Source organism: Tachypleus tridentatus, chromosome 1 (genome assembly GCF_004210375.1).
Source record: "Tachypleus tridentatus isolate NWPU-2018 chromosome 1, ASM421037v1, whole genome shotgun sequence".
Lineage (NCBI taxonomy): Eukaryota > Metazoa > Arthropoda > Merostomata > Xiphosura > Limulidae > Tachypleus > Tachypleus tridentatus.
Genome location: NC_134825.1, coordinates 23,916,414 through 23,934,547, shown reverse-complemented (window position 1 = coordinate 23,934,547; position 18,134 = coordinate 23,916,414). Strand labels below are relative to the sequence as shown.

The following is an 18,134-nucleotide window of genomic DNA, read 5'->3' as shown; positions in this document are numbered from 1 at the left end:
ACTAGCTTGTACCAAATATAAATTACCCTGAAAAACAACTATTATATGCTAAGGTATGTAAAATTAATGAATTATATGATTACACAGCTATAAATTTCTTTTGTCCAAATGAAACGTATCTGATAAACAGAACTACTTCTTTGTTTTTATGTATCACATTTTTAATTATAACACTAGAATCATCCAACTTCCATGTAGAATAGACTTAAAACTCTGATATAAAATATAAAACCTCTTAACTAGTTCTGCTAGAATTAGTAATCACTGTGCTTTTATAGAAATTTTCTGATGAAGGAAATAAAAATGCTTTTTTGATGTGGTGGTGTAGGAAAACAACATTTAGAAAAGCAATTTCATAAAACTTAGTGGTGAGGGAGTTGATGTAACAGTTCACAGTAGGTACTGGTAGTTTACCATGGTGTGTCGTGAAACTGCTGTGTATTGGAAAGCAGCCATAAATTGTATGTGTATAAAGAATAACAATACAGTGCACAACGTTAAAATGAAAACATTTACATTCATAGAACTACGAATAGGTACATGCCCTGCTGACTGTTTCTTGTGTTTATGAGGTATAGTGAAACAATGAAAAGTAATGTATATTTAAACCCTTATTTTCATATATTTTAGCCTTTATTTTCAAAATATTTAAACATAATTGTATAAGGGCTTGATGTTCAAGCCCTAATTGACAAAGTGCAAATTAAGATTTATCATTTATGATTTTGACTTATTCAATGATTTGATTAATCATAAAAATCTTGATGAAGCTAAACCAAGAGCAGAGGAACATGTCATGTAAGACGGACAATGTTGTTTTTTTATCATTTCATTTGTGGAAGTTATTTGGAGCTGCATTATAAAAGCAATTTTTTAATCACTGACATTGTACAAAATGAACATGCAGGTGAAATTTAAAATGTATATTCCAAACAAGAAATGTTGGAATAATTCTTTGTAAATCATTGTTATTTTATGGTCTTGTTTTTTATTTGAAAATGGTGTTTACCAAACATGCTTGATTTCATTCACTGAATAGGATAAAATATTTCCAACTTCCTACTGTGTCGCAGTATATTTGAAGTCGATAGAATTCAGAAAAAAGGTTTATGTCTTTGGAAGTACTGGTATCACAGGGGAGCTAGAAAAGGCTGGGATCCAATTTTTGCCCATTGGAGTGAGTAAATATCCTGATTTTAAAATATCAATTGAATATTAAACTTCAGGTTATCTGTGAACAGTGAGTTCTAATGCTTAAACCAGATATCACAAAAGGGTTCTGTTTATTTTTTGTTTTCAGTTGATAATCTAGGCTTGATTAAGAATAGTCGTAAACAATAAACTAAATACTAAAATAGTAATTTGCTAGCACAAAATTTATGGGAAAACTACAGTATAATGATCAACCTATTAGCCTTTCTAGCAACTTGGTGTATGTTTTTCTCATGTATCTTTCAGTGGAATTCCCCAATGTTTAAGTAAAAACATATTCAAGCAGTGTTTACATTTTTTAATCGTATCTTATTTTTCTTTCATTTTATAATTAAAATTATTATCAACAATACAATCTAAACATTTGATAGAATATTCAAAAATTCTAAATCAAAAATTGTGTCAACCAACGAATTATATATCTGCTAATGGCCTGTAATTGTTTTATTCACTGTTTGACACATTTGTGAGTAACATTCAAAATAGCTGGGAATACTTGTCAGAGATTAAAAATAAGTTATTTTCAAGCTTAGGTTTAGAAAACAATAGGTACATGTATTTTTCCAGATACCCACATAAAGCTTGGCTTGCTTGAGTACATGTACAACTCATGTTTTCTTTGTCAATCAAAGTACTAATTTGTTTTTAAACTGTATTCACTAAATCAGTGTTTCTCAACCACTAGTTCATGGACAAGTGCTCATTGTCACAACCTTCTTGTTTATCCATGGGATTTCATATAAGCAAACAAAGCTGACAGAATACTTTTATGATGATTCTTTATTGTACTTATATTTTATTGGTTTGCAACAATTTAAGTAGGAAGCAAACTGGTTCCTAGTTTGAAAAAGGTTGAGAAATGGCATACTAAATGTTTAAGAGTAATATTGTGATTTAACATATATGGTGTAATGACTGTCTTTAATTTGCATTTGACAGTAAGTGGAAAATTTGAAACAGCTAACCTAAATTTTCATCAGGTCTACTGACATTGAGGAATGTTTTAAGTAATGTGAACTATGAGTAGGATGTAGAATGATGATGTAAACAAAATTGTAATGATTTATGGCTGTAACAAGGTATTGGTATTAGGCCTATTAGAATTTTTGATACTACATTCTGTATTCAGTCCTCTAGGGCTTTTCAAGAAAAGTGTATAATAGTATTACAGCCACTATATCTACCACATTGGTTTTTCAGTACAGAGCTCACGAGGCTGTCTTGAGCACAACAAAAGCAATTATGGTTAGAACACTATTTATATAAACCATTTGCCACAACATTTGTGTAGAAAATGAACTTGCATCATAATGTTAATCTGTTATAGTAAAACAGTTGATGATCATTAAAATTCTCTAATTTCTAACATAATAATTTTGATAGTTAATAATGATTGTGGATTCTCCTTTATTAAAATTTATAAATCTTCACATGAGAGTGAAATCTTGATTTGTTTTTCTAATCTCTTACTTGACTACTATTTCTCCAGCTTATTGTATGATTATACTCTTTAATGTGGGAATACCACATCACTGTGTACGAAATACATTAATGTGAGAACATTAGTATCTTGACTGATGGGCACAGCACTGAAAACCTGTCGTGTAGCTTTGTTTTTAACTCAGAATAGATTAATATATCTTGAACTGAAATTTCCATTTAAAAAATGTCTTCTCTTAGCCAGATATACTACCTGAAGGAGAAAATTGGCATGAGTGGGTAACAAAAGATTTGAAGTTAGATCCTGAGGTAAGTTCATACATGTATGTATAATTATGAAACAAAATATAACCTGTCATGTATTCTCTTTTACTTTTTCGCATAAAAAATTATTTTGTAGTAAACATAAGTATGATATTGTTTGGAAAGACTTAAAGCATGATAGTAAAAGGTTTCGAAACTCAGTGTGATATAAGTTTTTTTTCTCTACATTATGTTTACCTGTTCAGTAAAGATCATAGTTGTTTTCAATTATTTTGAAGATAAATTACTTAATTTGTAATATCATTCTTTAAAAAACAATCTACCAATACTCTTTTCGTAGACTGATAGTGGTTTCTATCAAAAATAATAACCAGTTACAAGCATTATTAGTATATACTGTTAAAGTTCTGTAGTACTGAGGAATTGTATGGTAAATGGAAAACTGAAGGTGTTCAGTTTAAATAAGTTTACTGTAACTGTGTAATAATGTTATACTTACACACATATAAGGAGGAAAAACAAGCCAAAATAAAAATGTTGCACTATTTGAAAGAATCCCAGGATACAAGCTATAATGTAGAATGTAAAATGTATCCTAGGTTTTAGAGGTGACTGCAGAATGGGACCTATATTGCGATGGGGATATACCATCTATCAGTATTAATATTATCTAAAAATAGAGAATATCAATACTGATATTTTTTATTATTTTAATGCATAATGTTTATAAATTGAAAGGCAGTGTTGTATATTTATAGTAAATAAAACAATTAAATTACCTGCCTGGACTTTGTATAAGAGATTAGGTACATAGTTCTGAACAAACCTGATACCTGATGACTATATGAAGCATCTCGATGGCTATGAGGTTAAACCTATTCCAAAGTGTAATGTCCAACAAAAACCTAAGGTTAAATGGTATAATAAAAAATAACAAACTGATCACCTTATCTGGTGAGAGAAACTAGACCTAGCAATGCTTTCAAAACTTTGATATCAGGGCCAAATATTAAAACTAAACAGAATGATGAGACCAGCTACACATTCATTCCTCAAACACAACTGAGGATTTATAGTGGTTCATCAATGCTTATTTTGGATATATGTCATCTGGGTTAATTTCACAGAACTAGTGATTTTGTTTGTGTGTGGGTGGTATAATTCCCTGAACCTTAGAGTTACCAGTAAGTTTAGTACAGATCCAACCAGATTTTTAAATATACTTTTCCAAAACTGTTTATGCACAAACAAACAAACTTATAGATCCATGACTTTGTTACTTAATAACACACAAGTCATACAAAACTTAAATCATCAGTGCTGTAGGGGTTTTCTCTGCAGTTCTACTAAAATTTTTTGGTTAGTTTTTTTTTGACTGAATATTGTAACAGAAAACATCACAGTTAAAGAGAAGCTTAAACTGTTGTAAATGATAAAAGGATTTTTAAAAGAATGTAATTTTTACATGGAAGAGATACATCAGCTAACAGTGAGTTTCAGGAAGTGATAAACAATATTATTAGGGCTAAAAAGACATTTTTTTTGTAATGAGCATGTTCTATGGAGCAAAACTTTCATTTTTTTGTAATGAGCATGATCTATGGAGCAAAACTTTCATTTTTTGTAATGTTCTATTGAGCAAAACTTTCATTTTTTTGTAATGTTCTATTGAGCAAAACTTTCATTTTTTTGTAATGTTCTATGGAGCAAAACTTTCATTTTTTTGTAATGTTCTATGGAGCAAAACTTTCATTTTTTTGTAATGTTCTATTGAGCAAAACTTTCATTTTTTTGTAATGTTCTATGAAGCAAAACTTTCATTTTTTGTAATGTTCTATGGAGCAAAACTTTCATTTTTTTTTTGTAATGTTCTATGAGCAAAACTTTCATTTTTTTGTAATGTTCTATGGACAAACTTTCATTTTTTTGTAATGTTCTATGGAGCAAAACTTTCATTTTTTTGTAATGTTCTATTGAGCAAAACTTTCATTTTTTGTAATGTTCTATGGAGCAAAACTTTCATTTTTTTTAATGTAATGTTCTATTGACAAAACTTTCTTTTTTTGTAATGTTCTATGGACAAAACTTTCATTTTTTGTAATGTTCTATGGAGCAAAACTTTCATTTTTTTGTAATGTTCTATTGAGCAAAACTTTCATTTTTTTGTAATGTTCTATGGAGCAAAACTTTCATTTTTTTGTAATGTTCTATGGAGCAAAACTTTCATTTTTTTGTAATGTTCTATTGAGCAAAACTTTCATTTTTTTGTAATATTCTATTGAGCAAAACTTTCATTTTTTTGTAATGTTCTATGGACAAAACTTTCATGTTCTATGGACAAAACTTTTTTTTTGTAATGTTCTATTGAGCAAAACTCATTTTTTTGTAATGTTCTATGGAGCAAAACTTTCATTTTTTTGTAATGTTCTATTGAGCAAAACTTTCATTTTTTTGTAATGTTCTATTGAGCAAAACTCATTTTTTTGTAATGTTCTATGGAGCAAAACTTTCATTTTTTTGTAATGTTCTATTGAGCAAAACTTTCATTTTTTTGTAATGTTCTATGGAGCAAAACTTTCATTTTTTTGTAATGTTCTATTGAGCAAAACTCATTTTTTTGTAATGTTCTATGGAGCAAAACTTTCAGTCCTTGACTTGTGTAGATGAGGAGCTATTAGAAGGAATGAAAACAAAAGGAACAAAGAAGGATATGAATGATAAACTTATATTTCTAGGTAATCTTTGAATGTGGATAGTGTGTGGGATAAACAGGAAGAAAAGAAACAGATTATGTTTCCCAGGGGCATGAGTGGAGGATATAAGTAACAAAGCAAGAGGCATAGTAAAAGGGGGCAAACAGTGATGCAGTTTTGTTGTTTGTTTAAGGCTAATGATGCAGGAAAACGTAGGTCAGAAGAGCTAATTAATGAATACAAGGGATTGATGAAGGCATTTAGAGAAGAGGATAGTAACTTAATTAAATTGTGTCACGGATACTGCTGAAAATTAGTTGTGTGGATGATTTTATCAGTGGGTCACTAGGGCTGTATGCTAGGGTTAGGTTAATACATAAGGATGAACAAGTTGGCTGTTGGATTTGTGGAATTAGTTTAATGGAAGAAGAGAGCTTTTTGGAATGGATGGTTTACATTTAAGTTGGGTAGGTGCTGGTTTGTTTGTAAGGACTATTACCTCAGCTGTAAAGAAAGTTTTAAACTAGGACTAGACAGTAGTAGAGCAGGATAAACTAAAATAAATGTTGAGAAAAGTTTAATGTATGAAATGGTGTAAGAATTACTTCTAAGGGTAGGTTTAATTGTGACTGTTGTAATAATAGAAGTATTTAGTATAAAACAGATGACTGTAGAACAACAATAGTATTAGTGTGAATAGAAGAGTTTGATGTAATGGGAACAACTGAAACATGGCTAGGTGATCTTGATGACAGAAATATCTTTTAAACACAGAGTTATAGGTTATTTAATTGTGATATAACACTAGAGAGAAGGGAGAAGTGACTATATGTAACATGCAAGTTACATCCTATTGAAGTCGATGATATTAAAGATAACAGCAAGGAGATTGGATCCGTTTAAGTATTTGTTAGTCTATATGAACAGAAAAGGTTTTTAGTAGTAATTTATCACAGAACATCAAATAATACTGATGAAATGAATGAGAAACTATACAGTGGTGTTAAATGGTTTTTATTTCAGGCATATAGATTGAGAAATGCTAGTCAGAACAGACCTTGGAAACTTCCAGATTGTTAATTTCACAAACTGATCAAGTTACCTACAAGAAACCATGCTATTTTGAATTTAGTGTTAATTTCTAATATAGAAATGGAGATCAGGAATACAATTTTGGTTACAAATTTTCAAAATAGCAAATTTTGAAGAGATGTGACAAGAATTATCTATTGTGAACTAGGCAACTGAATTATTAGGAGACACTGATCAAATATGGACAATTCTTAAAAGATATATTTCTAAATATTCAAGATAAACATATTTTGCATACAAAGAAAAACGGTGTCTGTAAGTAAAAGGCAGGCTGGCTTACAAAGGATAAAATTAATGAAAAGCATTATAAATGCAAGAAATTTAACTGGTATGATGAAAGACTTAGAATATTATAGAAGATCAAGTCAGTTGGTCACACAGGAAGTTAGGACATCAGAAAGGATGTATGAGAAAATATTGTTTGAGAATGTAAAATTTACAGAAGGGATTTCTTTAACCTGTTGACTGTCAAGTATTTCAGCTGCTACGACAACACCGAACCAAGTTCAAAATACAACTCTAATGCTTCATCATTTTGAAACTTTTTTCGTGATGCCATTTTGGAGCGAAGGTGAAACAATTTGTAAGTAGGTCAAATGCGTGTATGATGCTGCCATCTAGCGTTGAAGTTAGGTATTATTGAGAACGAATTAACTCGTCCGTGGCACTGTGTTACCGATCTGCTTGGACAAGTGATCTCGTGTATGGCACTGAACAGGTTAAATACATTATAGGAAAACAAAATGTCAGGATGGCAGCAGGATTTTTGATGGATGATACAGAAAGGCTTACATCTGATCGTTAGGATATGGCAAGGTTATTAAATTCTGCTTTTTCTTCAGGATTTGCTTATGAAGATGTAAATAGCATTCCTCATTTTGAACAATTTATAGACAATCACATTAATTTTGAGCTTGTTAATAAAAAATTGGAAAGTTTAAAGAATGATAAGGCTCTTGGGCCAGAAAATATTTCCTCAAGGGTTTTGAGGGATATTGAGGATTGTATGTGTCAGAACTTTCTACTATTTTCAGTAAATCCTTAAATAGCAGACAGGTGCCAAAGGATTTGGAGTTAGCTATTATAACACCTGTTTTCAAGAGAAATGATAAAAACTGTACCATTGATAATATACGTATCAGTCTTACCTCAATTGTGGAAAAAGTTTTTGAAAGTCTTATTTTTTTTTCAAATTGATTTAAAAAGGCTTAGAATTTTACTGTATAGTCAACATGGTTTCACTAAGGGAAAATCTTGCCTACAAATATTTTGATGTTCTTTGAAGAGGTTACTGTTTATATAGATGAGGGTAAGAGTGTAGATTTGGTGTATCTTGAACTTCAACAAGCATTTGACAAGATGCCAAATAAAAAAAACTTGTAAAAATATATTTCTCTAGGTATGAGGAATAAGTTAGCTAACTGTATAGATGAACAAAAGAGTGGTTGGATGGTAGAAGGTAGAGAGTTGTTATGAATGGAGCTCAGCCACAATGGATTAATGTGACAAGTGGGGTACCTCAGGGTTCAATTTTGAGACAGTTGCTCTTTTTTGATTCACATCAATGATACATGTGAGTGAATGGTCAGTAAATTACTTAAATTCGCTGATGATATGAAGGTCTTGAGTGTTGCTGGCTGTAAAGAGAGTGCTGCTGATCTACACGAGGATTTGAATCATTTAGTACATTGGGCAAATAAATTGCAGATGTGTTTTAATTATGATATATGCAAGACATTGTCTGTGGGTTATCATAATTTGAATAACCGTAAAATGTTATGAAATAAAGATATCTTGATGTAGTGATTGATCAGTCTCTTAAGCCATCCAAGCAATGTGCTGTTGTTATTGGTAAGTCAAATAAGATTTTAGGTTCTATCTACAGAAAAACTAAATACAAATTTTATTGCACATGTTGTGAGTTAGGCTATATTTGGATTATTTAGTTTAGTTTAGGGCTCTTCTTGTATTGTTAGAAAGGGTTCAGAGGAGGGCTATTAGAATCATGCCTAGGATTGAGGGGTTGTCATATATGGAGAGGTTATCTGAAATTGTGTTTTCCTTAAACAAGAGGAGTTATAGGAGATCTGATTAAGATATTTAAGATTATAAAGGGAATCGATAGAGTTGATACATCATCCTTTTTTGTATTTAATAATGAGAATTGTAGCAGCAGGGAATACTAATATAAACTTTGGCAGGGTGGGAGCCATCTCCAGCTAAGACAGTTTTATTTTTGCAACAGGATTTTTAGCCTATGGAACTGGTTCCCTTCAGATGTTGTGGAGGCAGTGAATTTAAGTAATTTTAAGAGAAAACTTGATAACTATATGAATAATAAGGGCTGTCTTAGATGTTTTTTTGATAGTTCAGGTGATGGGACATCCTTGATGGATGAATAGATCTCTTGTTGTTCCTAAACTTTCTGTTAAGATTGCTAAAAATAATGTAATTAATTATGTGGACTCCAATGCTGTTAAATGGCATGCAAATAAATCTGAATAATATTTTATACAAAAAGAATGTACTTTATATTCAGTTTTAAAATTGCTAAGTAATATTAAATTCTACTCTGAGCAGAACTGAAAATATCAACCTGGTGGTGAACATAGTTAATGCAATGTACTTGTTGTAAATATTAGAATGCACTGCTTTATCAGTTTGGTACTGTTGTTGTTAACTCTAATTTTGGCTACAATTCTAATAATATCCTACAAGGCTTATTTGACTTAGGAGTTTTAGATTAGTCCTAAATATAATAAAAATATAGTAATGAAAAATAAAATTCAAAATTAATAAAGTATGTTACATATTCTAGTCAATACAGTCAATGAAAGTAATACTAAAGAAATTTCAGAATGTACTTTAATTGTGAAACACACACATTTACTAGTTTATTCACTAAAATATTGACACATATTTAACTTTTGTTGAACAATGTAGCATAAATATAAACTGCATATATGCTGAACCTTCCACAGCTTTTTTCTAAAAACGTTTCTTGGCCAGTAAAAACCCATTAAACATCTCTAATGCTTAAGAGAAGAGTATCATGTGAGACAAATTACTGTGACACATGCTGTTGTTCATGTGTGGAGTCAAGTAGCAGGACTTCACCAGTAGTACAGCCAAAGACTAATGTGTATGAAGATGCAAATTAATAAAAAATTAAGTTAATACCTGAATCATACAATAAATAGAATATTGGTTCTGTAATGAATATATTCTATGTTAAATGTGGTTAACAATATATTCTACTTTTAATCTCTGTAACTTTGCAAAAAAACACATTGAATAAGTAAAAGTAAAAGTTATATATTCTGTAAAAATAAGAATGTAAAGTGATAAGTGTCTAGAAAGTCCAATAGTAATAAAAAGACTTAGGAAAGTTACAACATTTATAAATATGTCATAAAAGTAACTGCAAAAATTACTGTAATTAAACGAGTGATATAAAGTTGTACTAACTGTAATTAAACTAGTGATATAAAGTTGTACTAACTGTAATTAAACTAGTGATATAAAGTTGTACTAACTGTAATTAAACTAGTGATATAAAGTTGTACTAACTGTAATTAAACTAGTGATATAAAGTTGTACTAAGTACAGAACTTCTATATAGCTAGTTTCTCTTTAGCTTTTGCTTGCAAAATCATGTTTAATGGGAAATATTGGTCATTGTCATAGAAAATTCTGCATTAACTGATACAAGGTATTAATTACCAGAATCATTAAAGTCTTAACTTTTAATGAAATTATTTTATGTTTTAATAGGAAGCTTATGGTGAAATCAAAAGCTTCTATTCTTTTAGCCTAAGAGCCTTTAATTTTACTTTTAGATTCAATGGAGTTACTAATGGTAATGACCAGGTTAATGCTGGTTCTCTCTTTGTTATTTTTACAGTATTTTAGTACATCTTCTGTAATACATCTACTATTTGAAATAACTAATTCTTAGTTTTTAACTTCAGAGCTAAACTATCACTGTAGTGTCTTGTATAGTTTTGGAACCCAGAATATATATGTAAAAATGGCTGGTATGGGTTGAGAAAATTCTATGTAGAGGAGTGAACAACGTTTTGACCTTCTTCAGTCATCATCAGGTTCACAAAGAAAGAAAGGGTTACTGACTGGTAGCTGATTACATGTTTGAAGGGGGTTGTGTAATTGAGTGTAGAAATGTAGAGGGCGTGCTTAGATGTTTGATTATATATATTAATATAGGTATAATAATGTTCCTTTGTATTGGTTTATTTTGGGCTCGAATTGTTCTATAAGTAAGGCTTCTTTAATCTTGCGTTTGTTTATGTTTGTTTCTTTATTTAGTATTTGGGTGTTTTTATGGTTATGTTGTGTTTATTTTATTTGCAGTGTTTGAAAACATGTGAAGGTGATTTTTTGTGTTCTTTGAATCTGGTTTCAATTTTTCTACTTGACACCAACACAATAAACCGTTGACTAACCTCATAATTAACAGATCCAACCGACAATTAAACATAGATGAGATACATCTACTTAACAAAGGACTCAACTTTGCAATAGCACCTAGGTACATTCCAACCTTAGAAATCAAAACATGTTTAGAAGACCTGGCCAGGATACTTGTGATACTTTCAACAGAAAACAAAAACAAGAAAACAACCAAAAGAAAGAAAAAAACTTCAAAAGTTTTATTGACATTCAACAGCCAAACTTCCCAGAAAAGATTAAAAATTTATATTTTCCAGAAACTCTTAAAGACAACATCTTAAATGATATTTTCAAAGAATTTTCTCACAAAATCATCAACACAATTTCACAAACACTTTATTCCTACCTAGGAATAAACTCACGCACACCACAAATATACGGCATCCCCAAACCTCATAAACCAGATTGTCCATTATGACCAATAATGTCCACATATGAATCATTTAATTACAATCATGGTAAATACATAGCATGGGCATTCTCCAAATATGTAACATCAGCCAGCTTATTCATCAAAGACTCTTTTAATTTCAAGTCTAATCTTAATCATAAAGCCTTAATGGCCAGTTACGATATTATATCCCTCCATACAGAAGTCCCAACTGCTGAATCCTACAAGATAGCTTTAGAACTCTATATCTGAGTCCCCAACCCATCAATAGACATTCCCAGCCACCCTCACAGAATTCACCACGATGTAGACAAACTTCATGTTTGACAACCACAACTATATACAAACAAATGGGCATGGGCAACCCAGTATCACCAGTTCTACCAATATTTTTATGCCCCAAGTTGAAACACAAGCAATTAACACAACATGACATCCACCACTATACTTATACAGACATGTAGATGACACGATTGCTGGATTCACATGTGCGTAGCACTCATTTAATTTTTTAATCACATTAACTCTATATATCCCAACATTAACTTCACATGTGAACAGGAAGAAAGCAATCAAATATCATTTCTTAACCTCAAAATTACAAGAACCAATACACAATTTAAAATGGAAATCCACCGGAAAATCACCCATACCAGACTATATATTCCTTGGGACTCAGCACATGAAACAAAACAAAAACTCAACATACTAAGAAACCAAATAAACACAGCCATAAAACTATGCTCACCAGATAAAATTAACTATGAATTAGACAAAATAAAACAATACTTCATTAACATCAATAAGTTTCCTCCACAAACCTTAGAAAACATTATACGCACACACCTAAACAGAAAGCAAAATCAACCAACAAAAGTAAATAAATCTCACAAATCAAAAAATCACAAAACCATATACTGCTGTATACCATATATTTCTGACATCAGCAGACAAATAACCAACATTTGGCAAAAACTAGTAACAAAATATGACATTCCAGTTAATACCAAGTTTATTCAAAAATCAGGTACAAAACTAAAGTATATACTATGTAAAAAGTACACTGACAAACACCACACCAACATTATTTATAAAATACAATGTGATAACTGCCACGACTTCTATATTGGAGAAACAAGTAGAAAAATGGAAACCAGATTCAAAGAACATAAAAAGTCACCTTCACACATTTTCAAACACTGCAAGTCAAATAAACAGCATAATCATAGAAAACACTCAAATACTAAATAAAGAAACAAACATAAACAAATGCAAAATTAAAGAAGCCTTACTTATACAACAAGTCAAGCCCAAAATAAACCAAAACAAAGTAACACCTTTATACCTATATTAATAAATATAATCAAACATCTAATCACGCCCTCTACATTCCTACACTCAATTACACAACCACCTTCAAACATGTGGTCAGCTATTGGTTGGTTACCTCTTTCTTTCTTTGTGAACCTGACAATGACTGAAGAAAATCGAAACATTGTTCGCTCCTCTACATAGTGTTTTATCAATCCATACCAGCCATTTTACATATATATTTTTCTCTACAAGTAGGTTTTCTCATCATCATGGAACACAGAATAGTTTAAATATTACATTATGAGATTAATCAGAAAACCTTCCAAAGTCTGATAAAATTAATTGTGTTTCTGTATTATATGGTAAATATTACTCAGTTTGATTTTTCTAATACTTTAGTTTTATAATGTAATTCTTACTTGTTGCATGAGTGATGTTGTCATAGAAGTTTTCGTGATAAGGAGAAACTCGAAGTACAAATGTATTCCCAAGATGACTGGTATGGGTATTAAAACTTTAATTAAAATAAAGTACAGAACAACGTTTTGACTTTCTTAGGTCAAAATCAGGTTAACAAAGAGTCTTAAGAATACATAGAACGTTTTGTTTACTGACACAAAACAGTAGTTTATCGAAATCATCAAAAACCCGGAAAATGTTGATGAGAGACAATTTGTATTTTATCTGTAAGGAAACTAATGTAAAGATCTTAAATCAAATATTTGTATTGTTACAGCTCAAGAATCTCTAATTTTTCTCTGTACATTCATTAGAATTACCACTGCTAATTAACAGATTAACTCTCTGGTAACATTACAGTAATTTTTTAAGTGCTCTATATTCCAGACCATTACTACTTAAAACTGACATATCTTTAGTTGCCTTTCGTAGCTATGGCAACTGTATACATGTAGTTAATGTAAAGTTTGAATAATTTAGTCTTCACATTAGGTAGTATTTTTGCCAGTTTGAAATTTTGTCCCTTTGCCATAAATACGTCTATATCACATATGTATCAATTAAACATAGACGAGATACATCTACTTGACAAAGGACTCAACTTTACAATAGCACCTAGGTACATTCCAACCTTAGAAATTAAAACATGTTTAGAAGACCTAGCCAGGATACTTATGATACTTTCCACAGAAAACAAAAATAAGAAAACAACCAATGCCCCAAGTTGAAACACAAGCAATTAACACAACATTACATCCAAAACAAGAAAACAACCAATGCCCCAAGTTGAAACACAAGCAATTAACACAACATTACATCCACCACTATACTTATACAGACATGTATACGAAACGATTCCTGGATTCACATGTACGTGGCACTCACTTAATTTTTTTAATCACATTGTTTCAGAAAATTAAAATAAAACAAAATCTTGAAATTAGATTAGAAAACACTTAATCAAATGTTTGCAGAAAATAATGAATAAAAAGGAGAAAGTCAAACGGGTTAATACCTAACACCTGAAAATGATGTTATCTACTTCAAAGACACATGGAACTGCATACCTTAAATGAAGTTATTATACATATTTAAATTCAGAAGTAGTGCTTGTTTACAATAGTAAAGATTTTATTCACATGTTTGTAGCTGAATTAGTTGACCCTTAGTTGTATTTGAATTAGTAGCTGGGCCCTTCTATAAAACAAAAAAAAAAGAAACATCAAATATATGCTGTGTTCTCCATTCATCTAACTTCTTTCTGAGTTGAGATTATGATTATAAAACTATCGTATCAGTATATAAAATGATGAAAAGTCCTATAATGGGATGAAATATTTTTAAACTGCTATCTTGCAACATAATAAAATTTTATTAATTTATTTAACCCATTTCTGTATGTATTAGTATATTTTAGAAGAGTCTGTATTATGTATTATTCATAATGTGGGAACTTCTGAACAAAATATGTTTTGTTACAAAAAATAAAAGCTGACAATCAAACATTAATATCTGTATTTACCTTGAGATTAACAGTGACCTATCCATACATTAATTTCATGTATATTCATTATGAGAACCTGGAAGCAGGGTCAGTTTTTATTCTCTGTATGTAGTTATAATAATCTTCATATTTACTGGATTTGGTGTTTAAAAAAAAAAACTAAGAGTGACTTTATTTATTTATTCCCTTGTATGCCAGGTAGGAGCTGTGGTTGTGGGCTTTGATCAACATGTCAGCTATCCTAAGCTAGTCAAAGCTGCCAGTTACCTCAAAAATCCTGATTGTTTATTTATAGCCACCAATACTGATGAAAAGTTCCCAACAGAGATTAAGCATTTACTTATTCCTGGTTAGAAAACTTCCTTACTGTGCTTCATCTAAATTTTCATTGAAAACTATCATACCTATACGTCTAATGAATATTTTTAATATCATTTATTTACTGTAGTTCTTTCATTGACATTTGGATGAACTCCACTGGGAAGAACACTTAGTTTATTTGTTCTCAACTGCATTCGGAGTATCTTTGGCCACTAAGTTTATGATCATGCTTGTTTTGCACACCTCTTTAAAACCAATTTCATTTACACAGGTTTAAAAGTAACTGACAAGAAGTATAGTTTGTTATTTTTAGCCTGTCCTTAATTCTTGAATTTGCCATATGTTGATTGTAAAGTAAATGCAAATATTTAAGAAAGGTACATCTACATAAATCTATGTTGGCAATTTAAAAATCGATCAATGCAAAATTAATTTATTCTTTTATAAATGATGTTTTGTGAGATTGACACTTACTAAGTATTTCTTGCTTTTTTGTTAGTATAAATCAATTTTTTTCATTATATATTATTACATTTTTTCATATTCTGACCTTTGTTTCTGTGTCATGATTCCACCTATGAATGTATTGTATTTTCATTTTAAATTTTTGGCTTAAGTTATTACATGTAATAGTTGAGTACTTGTTTTCATTTATTTAAGTTAATATCTACTATAAATTTATGTCCCTTTATTGCTTTTTAAAATATAGTAATCTAATCACAGTTCTTGGAAGTCTGAGTTTCAAGTTGAACTGTATTTCTGCAGGAACAGGAACCTTTGTTCGAGCAGTAGAAACCGTTTCTGGAAGGGCTCCTATTATTCTTGGGAAACCAGCAAAATTCATGTATGACTGCATTAAGTATCAATTCCCAGATTTGGATCCAGCAAAAGCCATTATGATTGGAGACCGGTAAGTATTTTTACATAATTTGGGGTTTGTAACATACATGTGGGTCAAGTTGTTGATTACATTAGGTTGATTTTTGTAGATCTGGTTTTCTTTTGTCAAGTATCTGAAATCAGCTTCATAAATTTTAAGATCACTGTTGAGGTATATGTTTAAAAAGAAACATGAAAAAAATTTTAAAAAACCTACTTACAGCAGACACGTTTAACCTTTTTCCAAATTAATGGATACTCAGATCATTCAGTGAGTTCCTATAAACAAACTTTCAAAATTTAAATAAAAAATCTAAAATGTAATTATATTTAACCATTTTTTACTCATATATATTTCAGAATCAACATCTTAATATCATGTTCATCTCGTTTACTTTACAAAATTTTAAAAAACAAAAAACCTTCAAACTTTCATTGCTGTCATCTTTGTATGTCTGAACCTAGAAATTGTTCTTCTAGATTTATTAGTAATTTAGTTGCTGGCTTCTGAACTTACATTTATATTTCCCAGTCAGATATTAATATTTCTTATTAGCTCGACACTTAGTTGATGACTAGATGCTTCCTATTAATCCAGCTGCAAATTACTGATTGAAGCCATGGTTATTGCACTGCCTGTAGAAATCTTAAGACCTTTAAATGTGGATATTCTAAACTTTCATACTTCTCTGTGGAATGTAATTTTCTTTTTCAAAACAGTAAGGTTAGTGAAGAAACCTTAATATCAAGTTTTGCAATTCTTTTTACAATTACCGATTTTTTTTCATTATAAGACATCATGTAATTTTGGAGAAAACAATATGATGAGATATGCACACAAGTCAGTTACAGTTACACTAATAGTTGCAAGACTGATTTGAAAACATTGTATTAACTTAAATATTTGCCATATTACTAAGCAACTGGTAATTGTTGAAACATTATTGTAGCAATATTTTACTCTCTAACAAATTACCTTTTCTGGCTGCCATTTATTTCGAAGATTGTCGTAGAAAAGCAGCTGAAAGCTTGTTACAAATAATTAAACTACTGATACAGGAGAAACATGTACTTCATTTTATCATCTACAGATGTGTCAGTGTATTTTTGCCAAAACCATATAAATATCAGTGTCGCTCTTGAAACTCCTTTTCACTGGAGCATCAGTATAAAAGCTTATGAGCCTCTTGCAGATCAGGGCAGGTTTCTTAGACCCATCCTTGACTGAGGTGGAGATGTTTACATTTTAGTGCAGTACAGTGAACTCTAGTCATGTAAAATTTCATGAGTTTTTTATAAATAAGTTTATATTTAACTGTGTCTTGTTCTGCAAACCATAGTTTAAGAACTGTTTCTACAGAAAAGGAGATTTGTAGGGTAAGAGGTATATGGTTACTTCACACAATTAATATTTGTTCAGTTCATATTCTGTTAAATAAAATTAAAAACAAACACGTGTGATAACTTCAGTTTAGTACCAATAAAAATTTGTTATTCATGATCTAATACAAAATATTTGTAAATTCTGCTAAAATTTCAGACGATGGTGTTTTAGCCTAAAGAAGAACACAGATCAAAGCATAAGATTGTTTTTGATCGTATCGTATTTTATTATGTGTGTGCGAGACTTCCTGTTCTCATGCACTGTATTCTTCCTACATTTGCTCGAGTTGCTCACGTTTATAAAGTAAGACAACTTTTCAGAATTTGTATTTTTTTATTACAGAAGTGTTTTCTACAATGACAATATGTGAAAACGTGAAGAGTTTTATATTTTTTAAACTTGAATTTTGTTAAAGCATTAGGCTTGTTTATGTAGTAACATTAATGAGGACCAAATTCTAACATTTTTTTTAAACCTAATGATTGAGTTCAGATATAAATGTATATAAATAAAATTATGAACCTCCTGTACTATGTTTGTTTAATTATTTTCTTATCTGAAATAAAAACTGAACCCAATAGCTACAAATGAAACAAACATAAACACACTAGGTTTTGAATTTTCTCTATTCAGTATTTAGTTTCGTTAATTTCAAGTCCGATGTATTCTTAAAAGTATAAGTATGAAAGAAAGTTGCCTCAACTGTTTTGT

General features: G+C 30.3%; 1 protein-coding gene across 1 annotated transcript in view; it reads left to right on the top strand.

The window, feature by feature from the left end:
- The window catches only part of LOC143244556 (glycerol-3-phosphate phosphatase-like), a 44,292-nt gene that overhangs the window by 24,020 nt on the left and 2,138 nt on the right, over positions 1–18,134 (top strand). Inside the window, 4 exon segments of the mRNA XM_076489477.1 lie at positions 1,040–1,177; positions 2,893–2,961; positions 15,038–15,188; positions 15,926–16,070. Coding sequence (XP_076345592.1) covers positions 1,040–1,177; positions 2,893–2,961; positions 15,038–15,188; positions 15,926–16,070 — 503 coding nt within the window.